General features: G+C 35.4%; 1 protein-coding gene across 4 annotated transcripts in view; it reads right to left on the minus strand.

The window, feature by feature from the left end:
• Positions 1–25,108, minus strand: part of SPATA5 (spermatogenesis associated 5) — a 374,748-nt gene that overhangs the window by 64,519 nt on the left and 285,121 nt on the right. For 3 of the 4 annotated variants that reach the window (XM_045468189.1, XM_045468183.1, XM_045468197.1), the window contains exon 15: positions 12,287–12,451. In XM_045468189.1, coding sequence (XP_045324145.1) covers positions 12,287–12,451 — 165 coding nt within the window. Of the gene's footprint in view, positions 1–12,286; positions 12,452–25,108 lie in introns of those variants that run through there. The other variant, XM_045468201.1, reaches the window with a different exon arrangement.

The raw sequence follows: 25,108 nt of genomic DNA on the forward strand, positions 1-25,108 counted from the left end.
CTAAGCTAGGTCATGTTAAAGTTGAACTTCAATGTGTTTTAATTTTTACATAATTTAAAATGTATAATAGCAACCAAGTCTTGTCCTTACTTGAGTTATTTTATTATGTCCCTAAAATTCAATTATTGCTTTTTAGTTGTATGTACAAGTACAAAATGAATGAAAATATTAATGTAACTTACTTTACATAATTCTCTAAAATTTTGTAAACAAATATTTTTTAAAAAATGCATAATTTAGGGGTGTCTGGGCGACTCAGTCAGTTAAGTGTCCAACGCTCAGGTCATGATCTCACGGCCCATCAGTTCCAGCTATGTGTCGGGCTCTGTGCTGACAGCTCAGAGTCTGGTGCCTGCTTGGATTCTGTCTCCACTCTCTGCACCACTCCTGCTCGCACTCTTTCTGTCTCTCTCCCTCTCTCTCAAAAATAAATAAACATTAAAATTTTTTTAATGGATTAATTAAAGCACTGAAGGTATTAATCTATCCATGAAAATATCCCATAGGGTTTAAAATTAAAGTGGACTAGCCATGGCAGGAGGTTTTTGATGTGTGGCATAAAGCAGATGTACAATACTAATTTCATAAATGAATGACAGATGAAGTCACAGCATAAGTGTCTTTCATTAAACTATAAGGAAGCCATTAATGAACCATCAGACCAGCTTTTGTGAACCTGTGCATGTGTGAATATTTCATGTCAATTATGACCAACTCAGTGGTATAACAAGAAATTTCATTTTGAATTGACAACTTTTAGAATTAAATGATTCCCCACCCCAATCTCCAGTTCTAGCATAGGCTTAGGGCACACAACAACAACAACAACAACAACAACAACAACAACATACGAAATGCTGGGGGACTACTATTTTTATATCTGAGAGTATTTGTTTTCCCTTTTATATTTTTAAGGATTCTGGCAAGAAGTTAATGCTAGGCAAACTAAATAAAATTCTTGGTTTTAAATATAAAACCACTCCTTAAGGATTCTTTTGAAGTGAATAAAAAAATATGCCAAGGGGCTACTTTTGCTACTACTGAAAGAATGTCTTGTTCTAATGCCAAAAACAGTTTAAGTGAATTTTTTTTAATTCTGAAGAAAAAGAGAAAATAATTAGTTTATAATTTGAAACTTCCACAATGGTAAATACAGCATGTGCATTACACATAATGTCTTGAATAAGGAAACCTTGCTAAAATATAAAAGCAAAAAAAAAAAAAATCAATTTTCCAGATTTTAATAGCAAAAAGAGAGCTAATTATTGTTAAAGAACTCCAGCAATAATATTTGGAGGTTGAAAACATAGATTAAACAAAAAAAGAGAGCTCTGAAGATCTCAATAAGGCTACTTTTCTTTCTAGTTTAAGGAAAGGTTAGATTCTGTTTTTAAATTTCCAAAACATGGTGAAGGTTATATATATTTAAGAACAATATAATGACTGCACTGCAACTCTGAACAACCATTTTAGAGAGTTTAAGTAGCATTTTAATAGAATGACACCTTTGAGAGCTCAGAAACTGCCATTTGGGGATGAAGAATGAGAACATCCTTATGTCACCATCATACAGCAAATGACATGTAGTGCTTTTGTCATTAGTGTTAGCTTTCTGGGCTTTACCTAAATACCTGGGTTTAAACCTAACCTAAATAAAAGGGCACAGTAATTAGGAATGTTTATTTCCTAAGTGATTATTCTAGTAGAAACAGAAACCCTCAACTTTCTTAAGTTGCTAGGTTCACTTTTTTCAACCAACAAAATTTATGTTAAAAAAAGTTAGAATTAAGTTGTATACTAGTAACTAGGATTACCTTGAAGAATATGCTGATACAGGGATATTATGTAAGCAGTTTGTAAGGAAACATTAGCTTTACACACTTGAGAGTAAAAAACAGTATACATCTTTAACAAGAAAAAATAAAAATAGGGATAACAATGTTTATAAATATAAACTAGCTGAAATAAATACTGCATGTAACAATGAAACATAATTTGAATTTAAAGAACACACTATTAAGACTAAAAATATGACATACATATGAAACACTCATTATGAGTGCTCATAAAATCTAAGGCAATGAAATATAAAAAATAAGCAGATTGTGGTTTTTTTTATGTTAAACATCACTTAGATTGAGTTTGCTGATTTAAAAAAATATAATGAAAATGACTTATTGGGCACTTGCTGTTACTGACAAGGATAAGTACCTTACAGGAATTTCATCTATTCTGGACAATAGATCTATGAAATAGAGATTTTTCTTAACCTTATTTACATATAAGAAAACTGATCACAAGGTAGGAAATATTAGGCATTTGGATTTAGATCTTTCTCATTCCATAACCCATTTGCTTAACTAAAATGCAATTTTGCATAGTTTAAAATATTCTTGATAAACAGTTTTCACATATGTTTTTGGCATTCTTTTCATATATAGAATCAAATTATTAGAAATTAACCTTCTATCACCTCAAATAACCAAGCAAAAATATCCAACTCTATCAGAATCTATAAAATAGAATTAATAGCACGCTTTATACAACTTTTTAAAATTGTGTTCCTCTCAAGTTCGTAGAACCCTTAAATTTTATAACTCTTCTGAAAATGAAGAAGCATAGATTAAATGTGCAAAAATTCTAGGGAGCCAACATGTGTTAATAGAAACTAAGGATCTGGAAAAGGAAAAACAAAGCAGAACATTAAAATGCTTAAATCAGCACTACTGTTGGCTTGCGTAATTCTTCATAGCTACAGATTCAGCCTGGACGAATGTTTGGGGACTAGATCATAAGGTCTTGACTAATTGGTTGCCTTGATATACTGCTTCCTTATAAAGAAGTTTCAGTATTTGGTTATAAAATGCTCTATTAAGTTTGTTGCTAGCCAGGCTCTCATTCAATGTCCATTTCCTTTCTGACTAATGCTTCTAATAAGCTGACAGCAGCTTTAAACATCTGGCAAGGAGTCAGTAATACAGGTATTGCAGCACAAGGTGTTCTGGAAAATGATTTGCTTTGGTGTAAACATCTTATCTAAAATATAAAATAGCCTACAGGTAAGCTGAATTAAGGTTCTTGTATTGCCAATTTGAGTAGAAGCTAAAGTTTACAGATACAGAGGATGTTTATATCTCCATACACTGGACATTTTAAAAACTGCACATTAAAATGAACACTATAACTTTGTAACTTACACTTACTTTCATAACAAAGAGTTTAGGGAAAAAGTGAGCTGGTGTTTATTTCCATTTTACAACACTTTTTATTATAATGCCTCCAGAAACACACACACACACACACACACACACAATCACTGGGCATCTCTGAGCAGATAAAATTTTCATTTTCATTCAGTGGAAAATTGCTAAGGAGAATTTTATTAAATTCTGAATTCTATGCACTGTCACTCTTTCAATGTTCCTCTTCCTCTGGTGCTATGATTAGAATCTGTAGGCCACAGTAGCAAATATTTAGAGACATTGACTAAGACCCTAAGATCCCAGGTTTCTAGAAGCATTGTAAAGGAAACAAAACCATGTTATATATCCCTAGAAATCCAATCCCTAAGTGATTCCTTATACAATTAATTTAATCTATGACAGGTATATAACCACATAGATTTTTAACACAAGAAAGAATCACAGAGACCATATTCCCACCTCCCCTGTTAAAATATGAAAACTGAGTTCTAGAGATGATAACTGATTTAGCCAAACTAATAGTGTAATACATGGCCAAAATAGGATTAAAGTCTAGATCTTGGCTTTTACTGAACTTCTTCTGTAAGTATGTAGATTGTAAAATTGTGGGGAACGGGGAAGAATAGGGGTGTAGTGGAATGCCTTAAAAGTTACAGCCTGACTATCTGCTTTCAGTATATGCTGATTTTTGCTCTAGAGATTCTATCAATTCATTTGCAAGAGTAGGCACATTTTAGCAACCGAAAAGTGCTGTGGAGATAAGGTGCTGGCCCTAGGAGCTTATATTTAGTATTATATGTGATAAGACGGCTCAGAAGACATAACACACCTTACTTTCAACACTTTGGCCATTCATACCAGGTGCTGCACCTCATGGCTGGTTTAACGCTGCACAAAAGACATCTTTGTTGTTGTTCTAAAGCAAGGCAGACCTCATTTGGATGTGTGTCGAATCTTAAGACTACCCTATGTTCTCCTACAAATGGTACTTGAGATCCTGTCTGGATGTTCTGGCAGGGCAGTGCAGCTACTTGTACACCCTCCATCAAAAAATGGTCCTCTTCAACTGCACACATAGCTTTGGGAAGTATGCACGTGGAGCCATGAGGGAGGAAGAGGACACCAGTCTAGCCAGCCAGATCAGCTGAATAAACCCTAACAATCAATGGGGTGACAGATGTTGCAGCCAGATCACTCTCGCATCCAAAAAAGACACTGCATAAAGACATCTTTAATATTCCCATCTCCCTCCATAATGGATAATAAATAACAAATTCTCATAATTTATCCCATTCACAAAATATGTTCGTCCAAGGGTTATGAGGCAAATCTTAAAGTCACAGAAAATAGTTTATCTACTTGGGCTGTAAAAACCTAAATTTCTTTATTCAATGACTACATATGAACTTTATATGAATTACTGTGCTGGGCACTCTGAGGGATATTTAAAAGTGGATAAGCCAAAAATGAGACAGCTTTGTAAAGATGTGAACGTTGTGTCCATACAAGGATGCCCAGCTTGGGGGAGAGGGGGTAAATAAGGACTGAAATACGGACTTTATGAAAGCTCATGCTCTGCTTGACAAGCCTTTTGATCTGGCAAGTAGCTGTCACCAGGTAGGACCAAGGAGCATATTTTTTTAATTCACTTAGTGCTTGGGTAGGCTACTTAATGGTGGCTTTGACACAAAATGCCACCAATCTTTTGATAGCACAAATTTGATGACAACATTTCTTTTTTTTTTTTTTTTTTTTCAACGTTTATTTATTTTTGGGACAGAGAGAGACAGAGCATGAACGGGGGAGGGGCAGAGAGAGAGGGAGACACAGAATCGGAAACAGGCTCCAGGCTCTGAGCCATCAGCCCAGAGCCCGACGCGGGGCTCGAACTCACAGACCGCGAGATCGTGACCTGGCTGAAGTCGGACGCTTAACCGACTGCGCCACCCAGGCGCCCAGATGACAACATTTCTTACTAACTTTTTCAATGGTTCTCCAATGCTTAAAGGAGAAAAGCCAAGTTTGGATGATATTCAAGGTCCTTCACATTGTCTTACCTACTTTTCTTGCTTTATCACCTACTACTTCCATAGGCAGATTCTTTCTTCTGGTCATATTTCAACCTTTAACCAAATCTAGAACAATCCATGTTCTTTTCTTTTTTAAATAGGCTTCACACCCAGCACAGAGCCCAATGTGGGGCTTGAACTCATGACCCTGAGATCAAGACCTGAGCTGAGATCAAGAGTCACATACTCAGCCAATGGAGCCACTCAGGTGCCCACATTGTGTTCTTTTGTGCATCTCTGCCTTTCTATCAGGTAGGAATGCTCTCTTCCAAGCTTATGGAACTCTACTTATGGAACTCCTATTCACCCATTAACACTCAGATCGACTATCCCTTCGTTCAATCCCAGCTAGTGTGAGTCACACCCTGTTCTTTCTCCCAAAGTATTCTGCACATCATTAGATCGTGCCACATGAATACATTATATGGAACTTAGTTGTTTATATGTTTTTCCTTCAAAACTGCAGGCCTTATTCTCAATATCTGAAAAATATGGTAAATGAATAGATGAAAATATAACTTCAAGTAGCTTATACTTATTTGGGAGGATGACAACAAGGTAACTAAAAATAATCACATATAAGATAAGTACATATAAAAACATAAAGATGTTTCATATCTGCTGTTTAGTTCACTAACTCACTGTTCATAAAAGCAGGCAAGCCTTTACCAAAGATTCAGATATGTCAAAGGGAATAGTGAAACACTTTCAAAGACTCTTTAGATGACTCAGAGGAATGGAGAAATCATGAAGAGTCTTTTAGGAGGAGTTGAAAGATTTGGTTTCTGGTCCTGGGTTTGTCACTTATTTGCTGTGGGACTTCAGACAAATCCACTGTTTTTGCTTGGGTCTAGTTCTCTTGTTATAGCACTATTCCCATAGGGTTAAGATTCTCAAATAGATAATGTGTACAAAAGTACATTTAAAACTAGAAAATTCCACTTTAAGTGAATGTTAAAACTGACATTTTTTGTTGGTGAAATGACAGATTAACACAAATTTATGATTCATCCAACATTAACATCCACTGACTATGAGATACTGGAGATAGTCTAAGAAGTAAAAAAAAAAACCCGGTTTCTGCTGTAGAGAATCTTAGTTTATTTGGGGGAGATGATGGGGCTGCTCATATTAAAATAACTACGGGGTAAAATGTGCAAAGATCTAAACAAGGGAAACAGAAATCAGTGTAAAAGAATTAAAAAAGACAAGTCACTTGTGCTGGGGTGTTTTCATAACAAAGCAGTGATTTCAGTAGGCTATGTAAAAAAGAGTATTTTGAAACTCTGGGGTACAGAATTTTAAGGTAAATGCACATGAAGGGGTAGAGAGATAACAAGGATCTTTTTTTTTTAATTTTTTTTTTCAACGTTTATTTATTTTTTGGGGACAGAGAGAGACAGAGCATGAACGGGGGAGGGGCAGAGAGAGAGGGAGACACAGAATCGGAAACAGGCTCCAGGCTCTGAGCCATCAGCCCAGAGCCTGACGCGGGGCTCGAACTCACGGACCGCGAGATCGTGACCTGGCTGAAGTCGGACGCTTAACCGACTGCGCCACCCAGGCGCCCCTAGAGATAACAAGGATCTTAAGAGCAGTAGACCAGTTGGTTGTAGCAGTATGTTTTCATAGGGCAGTTTCTGATTAGGTAGGACAAGTAGGTTACAGTGTACAGGAGGTTGCTAAGTACTGTGGTACTCTGCTTCACTCTAGGGACAGGAATAGTCCTGCCAAGCTGCTCTCTAACAATACTAACCAGAGAGCCTGAGACTGGCTAACAGGTGTTTGTTTATCACTATCACAGAGGTATTGTTAGATAGAGTCAATCTATGCCACATTCAAACCATTGATCCTGATTTTTAGTTTGGGAAAAATTGTCACAAGAGACTTCATGTAGGAAGAGTACAGACATCCTAAATAGCTATAATTGTTTTTTCTGTTTTCACTGTGTTGGAGAAAAGAGAGACAATGTCAGAAGGAATGTTAATCAACAAGACAGTAAATTAATTTACGGTTCTCCCTTTATTAGCTATAATAGCTTCAGCATGGTGACTAGACCCTTTTTGAATAAATGAGTTACACTGGGAGGTAATTTTTTAATGTCAAGTTGGCATGAAGACCTTGAGCTATTAGACCCAGAAGGGCAAAGACTACAAAACAAAATCCAGGGCAAGGTAATCATTTTAGTCAAACAAGGATAAAGAGACTAAATTTATATGGAGTTAAAGCTTTTTAAAAACTTAGTGTGGAATGTATTTAACTCTAACAAATTGCTTTAAGAAGACTTTCTAGAGGTAGGTTGATAAGATTACCCTAAAATCACCATACTAAGCATATGTTATATTTTGAAGAAAAGAACAAGAAGCAACTCATTTATTATTTAGCTTTCAGATATATTATATGGTTACTGAGGGAATGCAAAACATTACCATCTTATAGCAATATCATCTAAAACTTCAGTGGTAAATATAAATAGTGAACAGATAAGAGGAAGAAAGAATGAAGGGAAGTAGCATTTATGAAGCACTCTTTATGTGTCACACATTGTTTTTTGGTGCTTTTATATTTGTTACCTCATTTAACCCTCAAAACAATTTCAGTCATTGGAGCGCCTGGGTGGCTCAGTCAGTTGAGTGTCTGACTTCAGCTCAGGTCATGATCTCACAGTTCATGAGTCCGAGCTCCACGTCAGGATCTGTGCTGACAGCTCAGTCTGGAGACTGCTTCAGATTCTGTGTCTCCATTTCTCTCTGCCCCTCCCCTGCTCATACTCTGTTTCTCTCTCTCTCTCTCTCTCTCTCTCTCTCTCTCTCTCTCAAAAATAAATAAACATTAAAAAAAAAAAAAAAAGAAAAGAAAAAAAGGTGCCTGGGTGGCTCAGTCGGTTAGGTATTGGACTTCAGCTCAGGTCATGATCTCGCAGTTCATGGTTCGAGCCCCACGTCGGACTCTGTGCTGACAGCTCAGAGCCTGGAGCCTGCTTCAGATTTTGTGTCTCCCTCTCTCTGCCCCTCCCCTGCTTGTTCTCTGTCTGCCTCTCTCTCTCAAAAATAAATAAAATTATTTAAAAAATTTTAAAAAACCCAACTTCAGTCACCTAGATATTTTAAAAATGAGAAAACTAAGGTTCTAAGAGGTTGAATAACTTGTCTGTAACTATCCTGAAAGAAAAAGACTACTATTGTATTAAAAGTCTACTCCAATGCAACACTAAAATTCTTTTTTGTTTTCCCTTTACTGCCTCTCTTGGAAGTTGAATCCTCAAATCTTAATATATGAAATAAATGTTAGAATTGCCTATATTATTTATAAAATGTATAACTGATACCTGGCTCTTAGACATATTATCAATTTCACTTTATGAAATAATCACTAAAAGGAAATTAACATCCAAAAGCAAGTAAACATTCAACTCAAATTTTACAGATACTAGTTGTCGGCCTATGTCAGCAAATTCCTACACAGAGAGGAAATTACATATCTTACTCGTCACCTCCGTTCCCAGGCACATGGCACATGGGTAGTGGGCCCAGTTGTGCCTTTCATGTGCATATATTTTTGATTGTTGATTTCCTGTTGGTTGGGTAAGATAAAAGTTTTCCTAAAGTAACTAATTGGATAAAAGACAAATGAAAAAATGAAGTGGAATCTGCTACAAATAACTTAAAAAACAAAAATCAAAGCAGAAGAAAACAATAGCTATAACCAAAAAAGACTTATTATTTCCTCCTGAACTGAATTCCCATCTGCTTTTAAATGGCAACATGTTTTTCCATTAACTGGAAGCTACAGCCAAGAAGCCAAAGACAATGAGGTTTTGGCCACCAGGGAGTAGAAGGCGCAGGATGGCTGAAGGATGCTACCTGCTTCAGCCTCTCTGTAAAGGCTGCTCCCTAGTGACCCTATTCCCCTTCCAGCTGGCAACAAACTTACTGTTGGGACTCTTCTGAGAATTAAAGAAATGTTTCAGTTCTCTGTATACCCTCTCCAGGGAGGGAAAATGGAGTAACTCAGAAGGGTATGAGAAGCCATTTGAAACACTGTGCCTGTGTAAGCTTTTAAGAAACAACACGACTGGGCAAAATAAAGCACCAGGTGAAAAGAAAACATTTTTAAAAAGTAACTTCCTTCCATCCCAGTCGTTAAAAGTACCCATATCATCTACAATCACCCTCTATAGACTTTCATGGGTTGTCATTTATTTATTTCTTTAAAGTAAGCTCGATGCCCAAGGTGGGGCTTGAACTCACAAGACCGAGATCAAGAGTCACATGCTCTACTGACTGAGGCAGACAGGCACCCTTCTCAACAACAGCTTTTTAATTAAAACAACAGCAACAACAACAACAACAACAACAAAACACTCACCACAGTTAAACATCTTATGTTTCTAAAAGATAGACAATGGTGTGAGCAAATTCCTCATCTCTGGCTCACCTGGCCAAATTCTTGCATATATAGCTAATAATATACAGTTTAAAATTAATATATAATACACATAATATACCAATTATATAATATTGATGATACTATTCTCTTATGAAGACAATTTATCAACATTTTCATTTGATACCAAGAGTGGCCAATGAGACACACTCTAAATCTGAAAAAGCAGCTGTGCCTGTAGCAGTGTGTATTGCTACAAAGTTAGAGGGCTCTCCTTATGGTAAATAACAAAGGGAAGTTTATTTTTCCTAAATACAATCTTTAAAATCTCTTTTCTTCTTCTGTTCATTAAATGTTTGATAAATACGTACTATGTATTAGATTCTGTGCTGAAGGCTATGGCCTTGGCCTGAGGAAGAAATAAATTAGTTATATCAGTGGTAAAGCACTGGGTCTGTAGGAGTCAGGTGACTGAGTTTCCAGCTTGAATTGGTCTTACTGCTAAAAAATCAAAAATCAAAATGAATTTTAGCTTTCAATATTGCAGCATCATTTTCATTCTGGTGGAAAGAGGTGGGGGGTAAGATGGTAACTTATATTTTATTTGAAGCTAAATGTTATCAGTCTTAAATTTCCTATTTATTAATTTTAAGACTTTTAAGAACATAATTGTTCTCTTCAAACAATACCTTCACACAGCACCTGTGTGAACTGCCTAAAAAAATCAGACCAAAACAAAACAAAACCAAAAACCAAAAACCAAAAAATAAAGCCAAAACAAACAATATGAAATAAATCTGTCTTGCTCAAACTGAAAATTCCAGAACTACTAAGATACAGCTCTGAACAAAATTCCTATGAAGTTGTAATAATATATGGATTACAATTAGAACCATAGCGGGATATACATCTCCCACCTCAACATTATGGGACCAAAAATGTCATTCAACGAGGCACAGAATTTTCTGTGACTTTTCCTGTGACTATTATTAGAGGATCTGATATAAAAATTAATGAGAAAAAAATTAATGAGAAATGATTGTGCTTATATTATAGATTCAATAAGGCATGCACTACATAAGAACTAGCAAGCTGGTACAATAATTCCTGAGTTTTTTCCTTTTAGCCAGATGAACTTCATTGGCTTTGATTTTTGTTTTTCATCTCTATGTTACTACCATGAATTACTTTAAAGTGAGAAAGGCACATTTACACCTTGCTAACTGCTCTTCCACTTCTCTCAGCTCAAGTGAAAGATTTATGGTTTCTTCCCTTTGCTGTTTCCTGTAAAGTGACATATATATATATACGATGCTACCCTTGGTCTCACATCAAAAACTGAATTCTAGAAATACCTGAGCAGTCAGTTAACAGCAACTAGATGTTCATTTTAACTTAATGGACAGTCGTGCCCAAAAGATGCTCATGAGGATTATTTTTTCAGGTAGGAATGTACTTCAACTGCCTCTCAAAGTACTTTTTACATGGATTTTGTTTTTTTTAACCTCTAGTGGAAATTTCCCCTCTCTACAGGGGGAAAATTAAATATACATAGTTCATAGTTGAGACAAAACAATGAGGATATTTTGGATTTATTTTGGTTGTTGTAATTAGCTATGACTGCATGATAGACTCAGTCCAATTTTGCATGTAAGTTTATCTACAATACTCTGAGTACCACTAATGATCTGTTATGTATGAATCTCTTTGGTATATACAGAAGAAAGATTACAAACAATAGTAAGCAGATAGAATGTAGAGTCTCAGTCTATTGAATAACTCAGAATAAAAAGAATCTACCATTTCTTACTAAAAAAACATTAATTTCCCAGTACAAATCCCTATCAGTGGTATTCAGAAGATATTTCTATTTTGAGGACTATAGTCTGTCCTTTCCTTAAGAAATGTATGCAGAAAAGATGCACAATTATCTTAGTAGAATTTTATTTTGTAAATAAAAATGGCCTAACTAAAAAGTTGCTAAGGAGAAAAAAAAAAAGTGTTTATCTGCCATACTTAAAATTTTCATATTTTCACAGAGGTCTTGCTGTTCCTATTGAGAGTATACTTTCACAACTAAGGGTAGACTGTCCCTTTTACAGTTTTTATGAGAGAATCTTTGTTAATATACAAGTAGAATGACATAATTTTCCAAGATGTTAAAAGATGGTAATAATACAATTTCTGCCAAATCTTTTACTTCCTAAAACTTGCATGATATCCTAATTTCATTTTTATGCTCTCTATAAGAAAATATGTAAAGCTGTGTATCATTTCTATTTGATAGATTAAGAAATCAAAATCCAGAGAAGTGTGTGAATGATTGGAAGCTGATGTATCAAGAAACCAGAAAGAAGAAACTTCTCGCCCAGTTTTTTCTCCACTGTATCATGTTAATTCTCTGAAGACTACATTTTGAGAAGCAACAGAAGCCAGGTAAAAACAACTGAGATATAATACAGGCCAGGTAAAATGAAATTTAATTTAGTGATTACCTGTCACGTAGTGCATTTCCTGTTTTAAGATTTCTTAACATATGGCTATTTTTGGCATCAAGCAGTCTTTTTGCTAATGACCCCAACCCACTGTTTTCCTGCCACCAAGGTATTTTGAGAAGAACTGTCTTACCTCTGCGCCTGAATATGTATCAGTTTGGAGGATGAGTTCAGCCAGATCAACGTCATTACCGACTGGCATAGAATGAAACTGCAGGTTAAATATTTCCCTTCTTGTTGCTGCATCTGGTAACGGCACATAGATGATTCTATCAATTCTTCCAGGCCGCATCAAAGCCTGTAAAGAGGATGAGACAATGCAGAAACACCAAGCTCAGAACTGACATTCCACATGAAAGGTGGATATCTAGAATCTCATGAATAACCCACTATTACTCATAATTAGTACATGAAACAAGTACTAGAGATGCTATAATCTATTTTAAAGATTCAAACAAATGAATCATGTTCAGAGTACTTTTGAAAGTAGCAGAGCAATACTTCTGAGAGGCTTTCTGCTCCTCAGCAACTGTCAGGTCAATAAAAGATGGCTATTCTCTTTTAGGGAAGTGTGTAATATGACTTGCATTCATTGTATCAAAAGACTTTTTTTTTTTTTGGAATTTCCTGCAATATTTCTTAAAATATGGGTTAAGTTGTTTTAGAGAGTCCTTAAAATAGCACAGCTCTAATAAAAGAATACTTCTAGAGCTGAAAGTAGTCAAATGAACTTCCCTCATATTTTATTGGAGGCTAAAGCCTAAATTATCTTAGAGCTAATGAATTCATGTATTCAGAAAACCTTACCGAGCATGCACTATACACTAGACATTGTTCTTGGTACTAGAAAATAGCATGAATAAGATAGATATGTCTAAAATTGATTGTGGTGATGGCTGCATGTATTTGTGGATATACTAAGAGCCACTGAACTGTGTACTTTAAGTGGGTGAATTTTATATTTATTCTATCCCAATAAAGTTACTAAAACAGATACAGGTCTAAAATGTGTGTGGGTGTGTGTGTGTGTTAAGGAGTTGGGGCAGCTTTTAGTTGGGATAGTGAGAGAAAGCCTCTCTGAGGAGGTAACTTATGTTGATATCCAAAGGAGTCAGCCTTTGAAATACCTAGGGGAAGGGCATGCAAGGTAAATGGAACATCAAGTGCAAAGGCAAGAATGACTGGTATGTTCCAGGGAAAGAAAAAAAAAAATCAATGTGATAGAGTGAATAAGGAAAAAAGAGGTAGGAAATGAGGTCAGAAAGATAGTCAGTCGTAGGCAGATCATAAGACCTTAAAAGACATAGTAAAGAGTATGGATTGTATTCTACTTTTAATGAGAAGTCATTGGAAAGTTTTAAGTAGAAGGTGAATTGGTAAGATTTACATTAAAAGACCACTCATGGGACAATATCAAAAGGTCTAATATGTGTTACTATGATGTCAGAAGGAAAGGAAAGAGAAGATGGGGCAGAAAAAATATCTGAAGAAAAAAGAGCCAAATTTCCTCCAATTGGTAAACAAACAAATTTACACAATCAAGAAGCTCAGTGAATCTCAAATAAAATAAGTACAAAGAAAGCCACACCTACACGTATCATAGCAAACTGCTGGAAACAAAAGACAAAATCTTGAAAGCTGCCAGACTGAATATGGAGAACAATAATTTGAATCACCAGTGACTCTCAATCAAAACAATGAAGGGCAGAAACCAGCAGAACAATATCTTTATAGTGCTGAATGAGGGGCACCTGGGTAGCTTAGTCAGTTAAATGTCAGACTTCGGCTCAGGTCATGATCTCACAGTTTGTGAGTTCAAGCCCTTGTGTCGGGCTCTGTGCTGATAGCTCGGAGCCTGAAGCCTGCTTCAGTTTCTGTGTCTCTCTCTCACTCTGCCCCTCTGCTCATGCTCTCTCTCTCTCAAAACTAAATAAACACTAAAAAAAAATAAAAAAAAAATAAAGTGCTGAAAGAATAAAAATGTCATCCTAGAATTCTAGTCCCAGTGAAAATCTTCTTTTTCTTTTTTTTTTTCAGAGAGAGAGAATGCAAGTGGGGGACAGGGCCTTTATGAGAGAGAGAGGTAAACTTAAGCAGACTCTACACTCAGCCCAGAGACCAATTTGGGCCTTGATCCCACGACCCTGGGATCATGACCTGAACCAAATCAAGAGTCTGCCTGCCGCTCAAATGACTGAGTCACCCAGGTGCCCTGAAAATATTCTTTAAGAACGAAGGAAAAATTAAGTCATTTTCAAACAAAATAAATTTAAGAAAAATTGGTTCCATCAGAACTGCACTACAGAAAACACTAAACGATGTTCTTCAGGTTTAATGGAAACGACATAAGATGGAAAATTGAATCTTCAGGAAGAAATGAAGAGCATTGGAAATGAAACACCACAAAACTGTACATGCCTTCCACCTCTAAAAAAAATTCACTCTTTTGGCTGACATATCAGAAATGGGATTTCTTGAAGATTTAAGAGACACTCACTTATAAATAGTGAAACACAGCATATTTCTACATGTGTACTTTTGAATGAAATATCCAGAAAAAATGTGTGATAGAAGTAAATGTAGAAACTAAGGAAGACAGGAAGTCAAACATAAACATCTTTTAATTAAAAAATAAAATAAAATAAAATAAAACCCCTGAAAATGTAGCTGTGATCATACATAAAACACTATGGAAAATACAAACATTAAAACCTCATGTGGTTGGCTCTGTGGAAATTAGTTCTTAGAGAACCAGCACATGCATACACACACACACACCATGATATTCTGTGAGTAAGGAACTGACCTCTATCTCTAACCCAAGAATCTCATATCTTTTGCCAAGCTACCATGAAATTGTGGAAGGCTGATTTGTTAGCTTTTAAACAGGGTAAAGTCTCAGAACTTTTATAGTTCTGGACATGTATGTTCCTAATAATGGAGATTCAAAATAATATAAAGCAAAAATTGATAGGATTAAAGAGATAAAAAAGGTAACTCCACAATCACAATATGAGATTTTAACACTCTTCTGTTAGCAATTATACAACTAAAAAACAAATCAGTAAAGATACAGAGAATCTGAACAAGGCTATTAGTCATTGCAACCTGATATTTATTTATGGGCTACTTTACCCAACAACAGCAGAATACATATTTTTTTTTCAACGTTTATTTATTTTTGGGACAGAGAGAGACAGAGCATGAACGGGGGAGGGGCAGAGAGAGAGGGAGACACAGAATCGGAAACAGGCTCCAGGCTCTGAGCCATCAGCCCAGAGCCCGACGCGGGGCTCGAACTCACGGACCGCGAGATCGTGACCAGGCTGAAGTCGGACGCTTAACCGACTGCGCCACCCAGGCGCCCCCAGAATACATATTTTTTAAGTACACTTGATATATTCACCAAGATAGCTCATATGATGAGCCCTAAAACAAAAATCAACAAATTCAAAATGACTGAAATCATACAAAGTAGTTCTCTAAGAAGAGTAAATTAGAAAGGAATAACAAGAGAGGAAAACCTCAAACACATGAAAAATTAAACAACACCCTTCTAAGTAAACCATAGGTAAAAGAAGAAATTATGAGGAAATTAGAAAATGTTTCAAGTCGAATGATAATGCAAATATAACATCAAGATAAAGCAGTGCTTACAGACACATTTATAACTTTAAATGCTGATGGTAGGAAAGAAGTCTAAAATAAATGACCTAAGGTTCAAGAGTAAGTACAAGGCTGGAAATAATAAAGATGAAAGTAGAAATCAATGAAATAGGAAACAAACAATAGAGGAAATTGAAAGTCAAGCGTGGTTCTCTGTACAGATTTTAAAAATCTTATTAAATTCTAACTAGATTGAACAAGGATAAAAGAGAGAACAAATCACCAACATCAGAAATGGAAGAGAGGTTATCACTACATATCCTACAGAGAGCAAAAAGAATAATAAGAGACTATTATCAACAGCTTTAGGACAATAAATAAACAACTTTGATAAAAAATAAGTTCCTTAAAAAATCTAGTTATCAAAATGGACAAAAAATGAAATAAAAATCATAATGGCCCTATATTTATTTTTTTTAATGGAACCGAATTAATTAAAAATTGAATTTATTATGACTAACTTTCACACCAAAAGCATTCTAGTCTAGATGGTTTCACTTCTGAATTCTGCCAAAGAAGAAACAAGATTGCACAACCACTTCAGAATAATGAACATTTCTCAAGTTGTTTTAGAAGGTCAACATAACACTAACTCCAAACCTAACAAAGATATCACAAAAAATGAAAATTACAGATTAATGAGCCTCATGAAGACAGACTCAAAAATCCTTAAAAAATATTATCAAATAGAATCTCACAATATGAAAAATGGATAAATCATCTTAACCAAGAGTTATTTCAGGAATGAAAGTTTAGTTTAACACTCAAAATCCAGTTGGTATAATTCACCACAAAAACAGAATACAGGAGAAAATTCACATGATCATTTTAATATGTACAAAAAAGTTTTGACAAAATTCAAGATCTGCTTATGTTGAAAAACCTTCAGCAAATTAGTAACAGAGGAGGACTTCAGTATGGTAGATAGTATCTAGAAAAACCTGCAGCTAATACAATTAATGTTGAAATCTTGAGTGCTTTCTACCTAAGATCAAGAAAAGGTAAAAAGTCACCACTTGTACTGATAAATATAACAGAGGTACTGGTCTTTACTACAAAGACAAAAGGCAAAAGACAAAAATTGGAGGGGGAAGAAGGAATTATAGAACTTGGAATGGGCAAAGGCAAACTATCTTCATTTGCAGATGACATGATTGTTTATGTAGAAATACTAAGGAATAAAACTACTAGCAAGATTATAGAATACAAGTTTATTATAAAATTTGTATTTTTATATATTAAGCAATAAGCTAATAGAATATGAAGTTTTAAAAATCCACTTTATGAGAATACATAAAAAGCACAAAAAATAAAAGACAGAAATAAAATTAACAAAAAAACACTTCACTGAAAAACGATATCACTATAGTGAGAAAAATTAAAGGCCTATATAGATACACCATTTTCATGAATTAGAAGGCTCAATATTATTAAGATATTCATTCTTTTCCAATTTATCTATAGACTCAATGCAATTCCAATCAAAATTTCACAAGGGCTAAAAAAAACTGACAAATATTATAATATTTATATGGAAATGCAAATGACTGAGAATGGTGAAAGCCAAGTTAAAAAAGAAAAAGCTCAAGGACTTATACTACTTACAATGCTAAAAAAAACAAGACAGTGTGACAAGGTCCAGAGGACAGAAATACAGATCAATGGAATAAAATAAGGGATTCCATAATGGTTTCTATCTTTAAGGCATTCAACTAGGAAAGGAAAGCATTAAAAATAATAATGCTCCAACAACTAGATACTCGTATTTTAAAAATCAACATTGATCCTTACCTGCCACCATATTCAAAAATTAACTTGACATGGATCATAAACCTCAATGTATGAGCTAAAACTCCAAACTTAATGTTTATGCAGCCCTGAAGAATCTATAAAGCATTTCACATACTGTATTTCACTTAATATTTCTCCAAATCCTATGAAGTAGATTTTGTCATAGCCCTATTAAGAAAAAGAAAATGAGGCCCAAGATCATACAATAAATGGCAGAAAGTGAGCCAATGTTGAATCAATCCTTTTTCACTTTACTATCCTGCCAGTACAAAATGATACACAGTATTGATAGACAAATGAAAAATATTCTTATACTGAAATATGATATAGGTAACAAAAAAAATTAAATAGTTCTTGCGTCAAAAAAACATTATACATCTACTGTGGGCCGGGCCCTGTTTTAGGTGCTGGGGAAACAGCTGTGAATAGCTTGGTTACTTTTTTTAAAGTTGAAGTTATCCTTTTCACCCTTATGGGAAAACTCATATTCCAGGTTATTTTAAAATTTCCTTTCTAATAGTTGAAAGAACAACACAGCAAAGGATATAGAGCATACACGTCACCTAAGTCACTGGAACAACACTCAGCATGCATCTGTTCCCCCCCCCCCCCCACCTCCTTTCTCCCTGCCAAGTTGTAGCTGTCCCTGGGCAGTGCAGGTTGAGTACACTTCAATGATTGTAACGTTGCCTGGGCCAACAGCCAGCTAGTCTTTTTCTGGTCTGATCTTGTCAGTGAAAGTTAGCTTAAAAAACGGTAGGAAAGAGCTTTCCTTCCTGTAGAACCCTGAATGAGTTAACACCCTTCCTAGAATTTCTTTAAAAATACTGTTCTGGGATATTAGGGTGGAAGAGTGTGTTCTGAATGATGGCATTTTCTGTTATTTTAAAACCACCGTATAACAACTCTCAATGAAAAAACAAGCCAAGGCTTCCTAATACTACTCTGAGCCCTTCTAGCCTCAAGGTCATAGATACTGTGGCTGCTACATGAAACTCTATTTAAAAATGTCATAGGGCATACTGCCTTTTCAAGAGAACTTATTCAAGACCTTGGCAAGTTTCTACACCTCAGCCCCAGTTTCTTCATGTGTGAAAACGAAGGTGGTTCTTTCATCAGAGAGGGCTATGTGTATCTGACAAGAATTCTCCTCAAAATACACAGATGAAAAAACACCCCCATACAATTTTGTAAATAATTCCATAAAGTTCACCTGAAATCTGCTCGTGCACCCAAGATTATGAATTATTACATGAACTTTTATATGGGCCTTCCAGCCCCAATTCTACGACTCCATTATAGCATCTTTCCCAAGGAAACGCCCACAACTTACATTACATGGTCATTACTGAAAATGTGTTATTACTATTTTAGTGATTACACTAATTAATTAAACTAATACAATTATCTTTCCTTCTTCTGACCTTTACAAAAAGGACTTAAAGCATTTCTGGCATTTCATATTAAGGGTTCGTACTGACCCAACACTATTACCACAGTTACAAGGCTGTCTTTTCTTTTTTATAAATTCTGAAATTTGACATGTGTACTTTCATATTCTAGCACTGCTCAAATCTAATTTAGTAAGCATAGAAATACTTATTCAGACCAAGATATTAAAATACACACTGTGAAAAATCAGGTCCCGGGGCTCCTATTCATTTCAAATGATCAACAAGGGTGTGTATGTGACTATAGGGAGTGCCTCCTCTAGGAAAGAAAAGCAGCACTAAGCCTTTACATTTTACTCTAATAAAAATGTATCCATGTATCATGATTCATGGAGAAAATAGTTCCAGAAACTGGGGAGAGTGTGGATCCTTGGTAAGAGTTCAAATATATTTAAAAGACACCCTGAACTTATTTTAGGCATTTCTTGCCCTCCCTCTAAATTTGACAGAGTAGTAGGCATGGCTAATGCTACTTCTTAATTCTCTCTTGAAATGATCATTTCTACTCCATCTTCTTTATTATATATTTATGTGTTTTCTTACTGTTTATCCTTCCCAACAGACTGTAGGCTGTATATAATGGCAGGTATCATATTCTTTTATTCAACACTGTAAACTCAGCAATGGCATATACAAGGCACTCAAAGTAGTCAAGGCAACACAATCTCTTGTCTAGAATATCATAATTGCTTTGCTAGTTGTCTTCATGCAGACTTATTCTTTCCTTTTTCTCCCTTTCTTGATCTACATCATTGCTATAGGGATCATTCTTATACTGAAAATACTGCAACTTATTTTCTAACCATTTAATGGCACCTTAAGGGAAAAAGTAAAATTAAAGCATAGGATCTCAGACCTCTATAATTTTGTTGTAACTGTCCTACCTTATTCGCAGCTACTTTATGCTCACCTAAGCACTCACAGTTAGCCAAAATCATCATGCTGCCTTCTGCCTCCCTTGTCCTCACAATATTTCTTTCTATTCTCAGAATATTTTATCTCTTTGTCTATCAGACAAATTCCACTTCTTGTTCAAGTCTCAGCTTAAAAGTCATTCTTTTTTCTATAACCTTCTATGACTCTTCCAGGTATGTATGTATGTATGTATGTATGTGTGTGTGTATACACACACACACACACACACACACACACACACACATATATATATATATAACTTGTAATTTGACATACATGTAAAAAGTTAGGACAAAAGAATCTGGCCTAACCAGGTTAAAATTCTAACTCCCGTTTATTAGCTGTGTTTGGACAGATCATTTAAACCTCTTGGTACTTTAAAATCCTTCACAGTTCTAGTCTCTATTTAGAGGATGGCTGTATAAATTAAAGAATATGACCTAAATAAAGTGCTCAGTACAGTCTGGCACATGGCATGGATACTTCCATTTAGATGCTATTGTTATCATTACTGTGTCTGTATAATTATCCCTAGTACTTGACCAAGCTCCTTAAACATAGGAAATGCTAGTTATCTTCGGATCTTGGCACATGGAAGACATTAATGTTCTTTAAATGAATGAAAGAATAAATGTTATAAAACTACAATATTAGAATAATGTTAGAAAACTAGGCTTAAAACATAGATTCTTGATCTATATTTCTAAATCTCAATGTTTAAAAAGGATTGCTATTAAGTAATTCTACTTGTTTCTTCTTCTCCCTGCTTTTACCACAGCCTCTGAAATTCTCAATTCATTGCCCTTTCATAACAGACAAAGGAGAACTTAATAGCAACATGTTTGCTCTCTTCAATAGAAGCCTGATAAAGGAATCACTAAAAGAGAGGAGGCCCTAGAACATGCCTGTATTTATTAAATCTTTCCATGTTGTTGACCCACATTACTCAGCCTAGAGATGGACATATTTGACTTCTGGAAATGTTTTTATTTCATTAAAAAAAATTTTTTTTTAATGTTTATTTATTTTTGAGACAGAGAGAGACAGAGCATGAATGGGGGAGGGTCAGAGAGAGAGGGAGACACAGAATCTGAAACAGGCTCCAGGCTCTGAACTGTCAGCACAGAGCCCGACGTGGGGCTCGAACTCATGGACCATGAGATCATGACCTGAGCCGAAGTCAGACACTTAACCGACTGAGCCACCCAGGCGCCCCCTGGAAATGTTTTTATTTTTGACTTTAGCTGCTATCTTTAAAAACTTTATTTATTCCCAACTTTATTGAGGAATAACTAACAAATATAATTGTATATATTTAAGTGTACAAGGTCTGATATACATATAATTATGAAACAATTAGCAAGCTCAAAGTAATTAACATATCCATCACTTCACATAATTGACTCATGTTTGTATGTAGTAAGAACACTTAAAGATCTACTTTCAGCAAATTTCAAGCACACAACCCCTTATTATTAACTATACTTACTAATGCTGAACATTTAATCCTCAGAACTTATTCATCTTATAACCAAAAGTGTACCTTTTGACCAAAGTGTCCCCATTTCCCCATAGCCTCTTGCAACAACCATTCTCTTCTTGGTTTCTGTGAAACTGTGTGTGTGTGTGTGTGTGTGTGTGTGTGTGTGTGTGTATACATGTGGGTATGTTTAAGATTTCACTGTAAGTGACAACATACAGTATTTGTCTTTCTGCCTGGTTTATTTCACTTTAGCTGCTATCTTTTAAGGCTTCAAATCTCAGTGTTTCAGGAATACAGTTTCTTAATATCTTTTATGTAATTTAGTGATCTAAATGTTTAATTAGACTGAAAAAATCTATTTCTAAAGAATAGCTTTAGAAACCAATGAAATAAGCAATATTTTATAAAACTCATGCAAGCCCTTGTAAGAAACACTCTTCATTATATTATTTGGTAACTAAACTTTGAGACAATGAGAAAAAATATAAATTGTACTTAAGTTGGGGGAATGATCTGCTGAACAGATATCAGGAAAAAGAAATGAATTTTATATAAAATTTGAATGAAAAAATATTAACTCTCCACATGATATTTTAAAAGTAACTAAAAAACATTGAGAAACTTTTTTGTACAAAGCACTATTTTTTTTAAAAATTTTTTAACGTTTATTTATCTTTGAGACAGAGAGAGACAGAGCATGAATGGGGGAGGGTCAGAGAGACGGAGACACAGAATCTGAAACAGGCTCCAGGCTCTGAGCTGTCAGCACACAGCCCGACGCTGGGCTCGAACCCACGGAGCATGACATCATGACCTGAGCCGAAGTCGGCCGGCCGCTCAACCAACTGAGCCACCCAGGCGCCCCTACAAAGCACTATTAACAATACAAAGAAGCATACAACTTGGTCCTTACTTTTTCATTTCTTAAGTTATGTATGTATGTATGTATGTATGTATGTATGTATGTATGCATGTATGCATGTATGTATGTATTTTGAGAGGAAGGGAGAGAGGGAAAAGGAGAAGGAGAGGGAGAAGGAGAGGGAGAGAGAGAGAAAGAAAGAATCTTAAGCAGGCCCTGCACTGTGAGCATAATGCCCTATACGGTGCTCGATCTCAGAAACAACGAGATCATACCCTGAGATGAAATCAAGAGTTGGACGTTCAACTGACTGAGCTACCCAGGTGCCCTTAGAATTCTTCTTTTACAGTTTTTAGTTTAGTAAATCTTTTTATAAGACACAACTTGCCATCTTTTAATTCTATAGTTTAACTGAGAAGTAGTAATGATATTTTTTACACTATGCACATCATACTTGAAATAAGTAACCACTTTGAGATCAGTATATTTGATACCATGGGGGAATATAATCTATGGGGGAAAGAAATGGTTTACAAAAGCCAAAGAAGTGAGACTTTTTATTTACATTCTTAAAAACATACAATCATTATTGGTGCAGTAGGTAATTGTCTAAATGATTACATCTGGCTCAGAAAATGGAAAATGAGAATTTTCGAGAGTTAAAATTAGTTGATTTAAGATAAGACTTTGGAAAGGAAGCACTTCAAATTTCCTTAAAAAAAAAAATCTAAAAACATTTCCCTGATGTAAGTAAGCTGGGCCTGAATGACAAGTAGGGGAAATTTACCAGGCTGAGAAGGTAGGAAAAGGCAGAGTGAACGCTATGCACAAATAACTAAAGGTGCAGCAATGGAAAAACCATTCCTGTGAGGGCAAAAGATTTACTAAGGTGACAAAATGAGACAGACCTTCCGAACTGCTGCACACAGAATAGATGATAGTTGTGTTTAGGATATTGCTTCCTTCAGCTCTCAGGTGGGCTAGGAGCCCAGAGAAGCCAGAGGCTCTAGGCAGGCAGACAGTGACTTTATCTGGTCATTATTCCAGGTGTGACATGTCATGAAAAAGTTTAAGAAGCAGTAGCAGAGGATTATTGAGAATATGGGGAGATGAAGGTAGATGAAATAAAAACAAACAAAAAACAACTCCAGGTGTATGATTATATACATATAGTGGGTAATGTCAAGGACTTTGGTCTTGATCTTATAGCTCTTTGGAAACTGTGGAAGGTTTTTAATCAAGTGAAGGATAGGCTCAGTTTTCTGTTTAAGAAAGCAAACAATTCTGGCAGCAGTGGGAAGGTGGCATCAGAATGAAGTGTAACTTCCAGTTAGGAAGCTAATACAATCTTGAGGTCTTAAATTAGAACATGAATAATAACAGAGGCAGTGAACCTGTAAAGGACAATTTAAGAGATTATCTTTGAAGTAGAATGGCCCAAAGTTTTCAACTTATTATTAGACATTTCCCCCTTTTGACAATGCCTCTCCATTTTTCAAAGGAAGATAAAGACAAAGCAGAATTTATTTTAGATAGATTTGTATTTGCATTTGTATTCTGCAAAGAGAACAATACTTGCCAAATTAAATCTGGATCTTATAATAAGCCACGACTTCATTTTTCAACTGCTGGAAATGCTTTTTAAACAACATTTCAATTCATATCGCAGCTACTTAAGATATTCAGTTACTCCTAGAGTTGAGGGAGTTTTTTTCGGGTTCAGTTTGAGACTTCACAGAGTAGTTCAATTCCACAAACATATGCTGAGTGTCTAATATGTGCCAGGCACAAGATTAGGTACTAGGATTACAATGTTCTTTGTTCTTTGAAAAATAATTCTTTTAAAAAGGATTTGTGTATGACAACATCTGAGAGTGTGTTTGTATTAAAACAAATAAATCAATCAGTCTGTAGGCTCTCTGTCTAATGTTGGGCATGCTCAGTTTTGTAAAAACCCGTAGCGCTGTGCAAGAAAAGACTTGATGCATTTGACAGCAGGTGTGTAGGAAGAATGTACCACAGTAAATAGCAGTATTTGGTGGTGAACACAAAAAAGAAAACAGAACAACAACAACAACAACAAGAAACACACACACACTCTTAAGATCTTTTACTAGAATGATGTTTTTTATCCACTTCTATTTAAAAATGCCCTTTTACAAGGCAGGATAAACAGAATTTATCCAGAACTAATCCTAATTCTTCCTCTTATGAAAAGTGAATCTGCTTTTCGATAAGCCACAGAGGATAACTGAAAACAATGCAATTAATCTTTTGAATATCCAATCTTTTAAAAGTTCTCCATAGGGTATAAGTAGTGGGAGTTGGGGACTTACATGTATACATTGATTTTTAGGGTATTTAAATATCAAGAAACCCACAGGCTCTAAACAGGGGTGAAGGGTGGTGGTGATGGGGAGAAATCATCTGTCCCCTGCTTATTTCTCCAGTATCATCTTCCATTATTTGGCCCTTCCTTGCCTTTTACTCTCTACCACTACTGAATTTCTTGTAGGTCTCTGAAAATAGCACATCTCCTCACACCTCTATACATGCTGATCTCTCTGAACAGCCCTACTCACCCCTATGTCATGTACTCCAGGAAAGTTCTAATTCTTCCTTCAAATCACTTCTGCATACACAAAGGAATATTTTCTTCTCTATATTTCTTCTAAACACTGTTCACATGTCTGTTGCACATATTACACTACAATATTTATTTACATGTTCTAATGCCCCCATTGGACTATAAGATATTCAAGGGACATATATTTTTCCAAATTAAAA

Source organism: Leopardus geoffroyi, chromosome B1 (genome assembly GCF_018350155.1).
Source record: "Leopardus geoffroyi isolate Oge1 chromosome B1, O.geoffroyi_Oge1_pat1.0, whole genome shotgun sequence".
Taxonomy (NCBI): Eukaryota; Metazoa; Chordata; class Mammalia; order Carnivora; family Felidae; genus Leopardus; species Leopardus geoffroyi.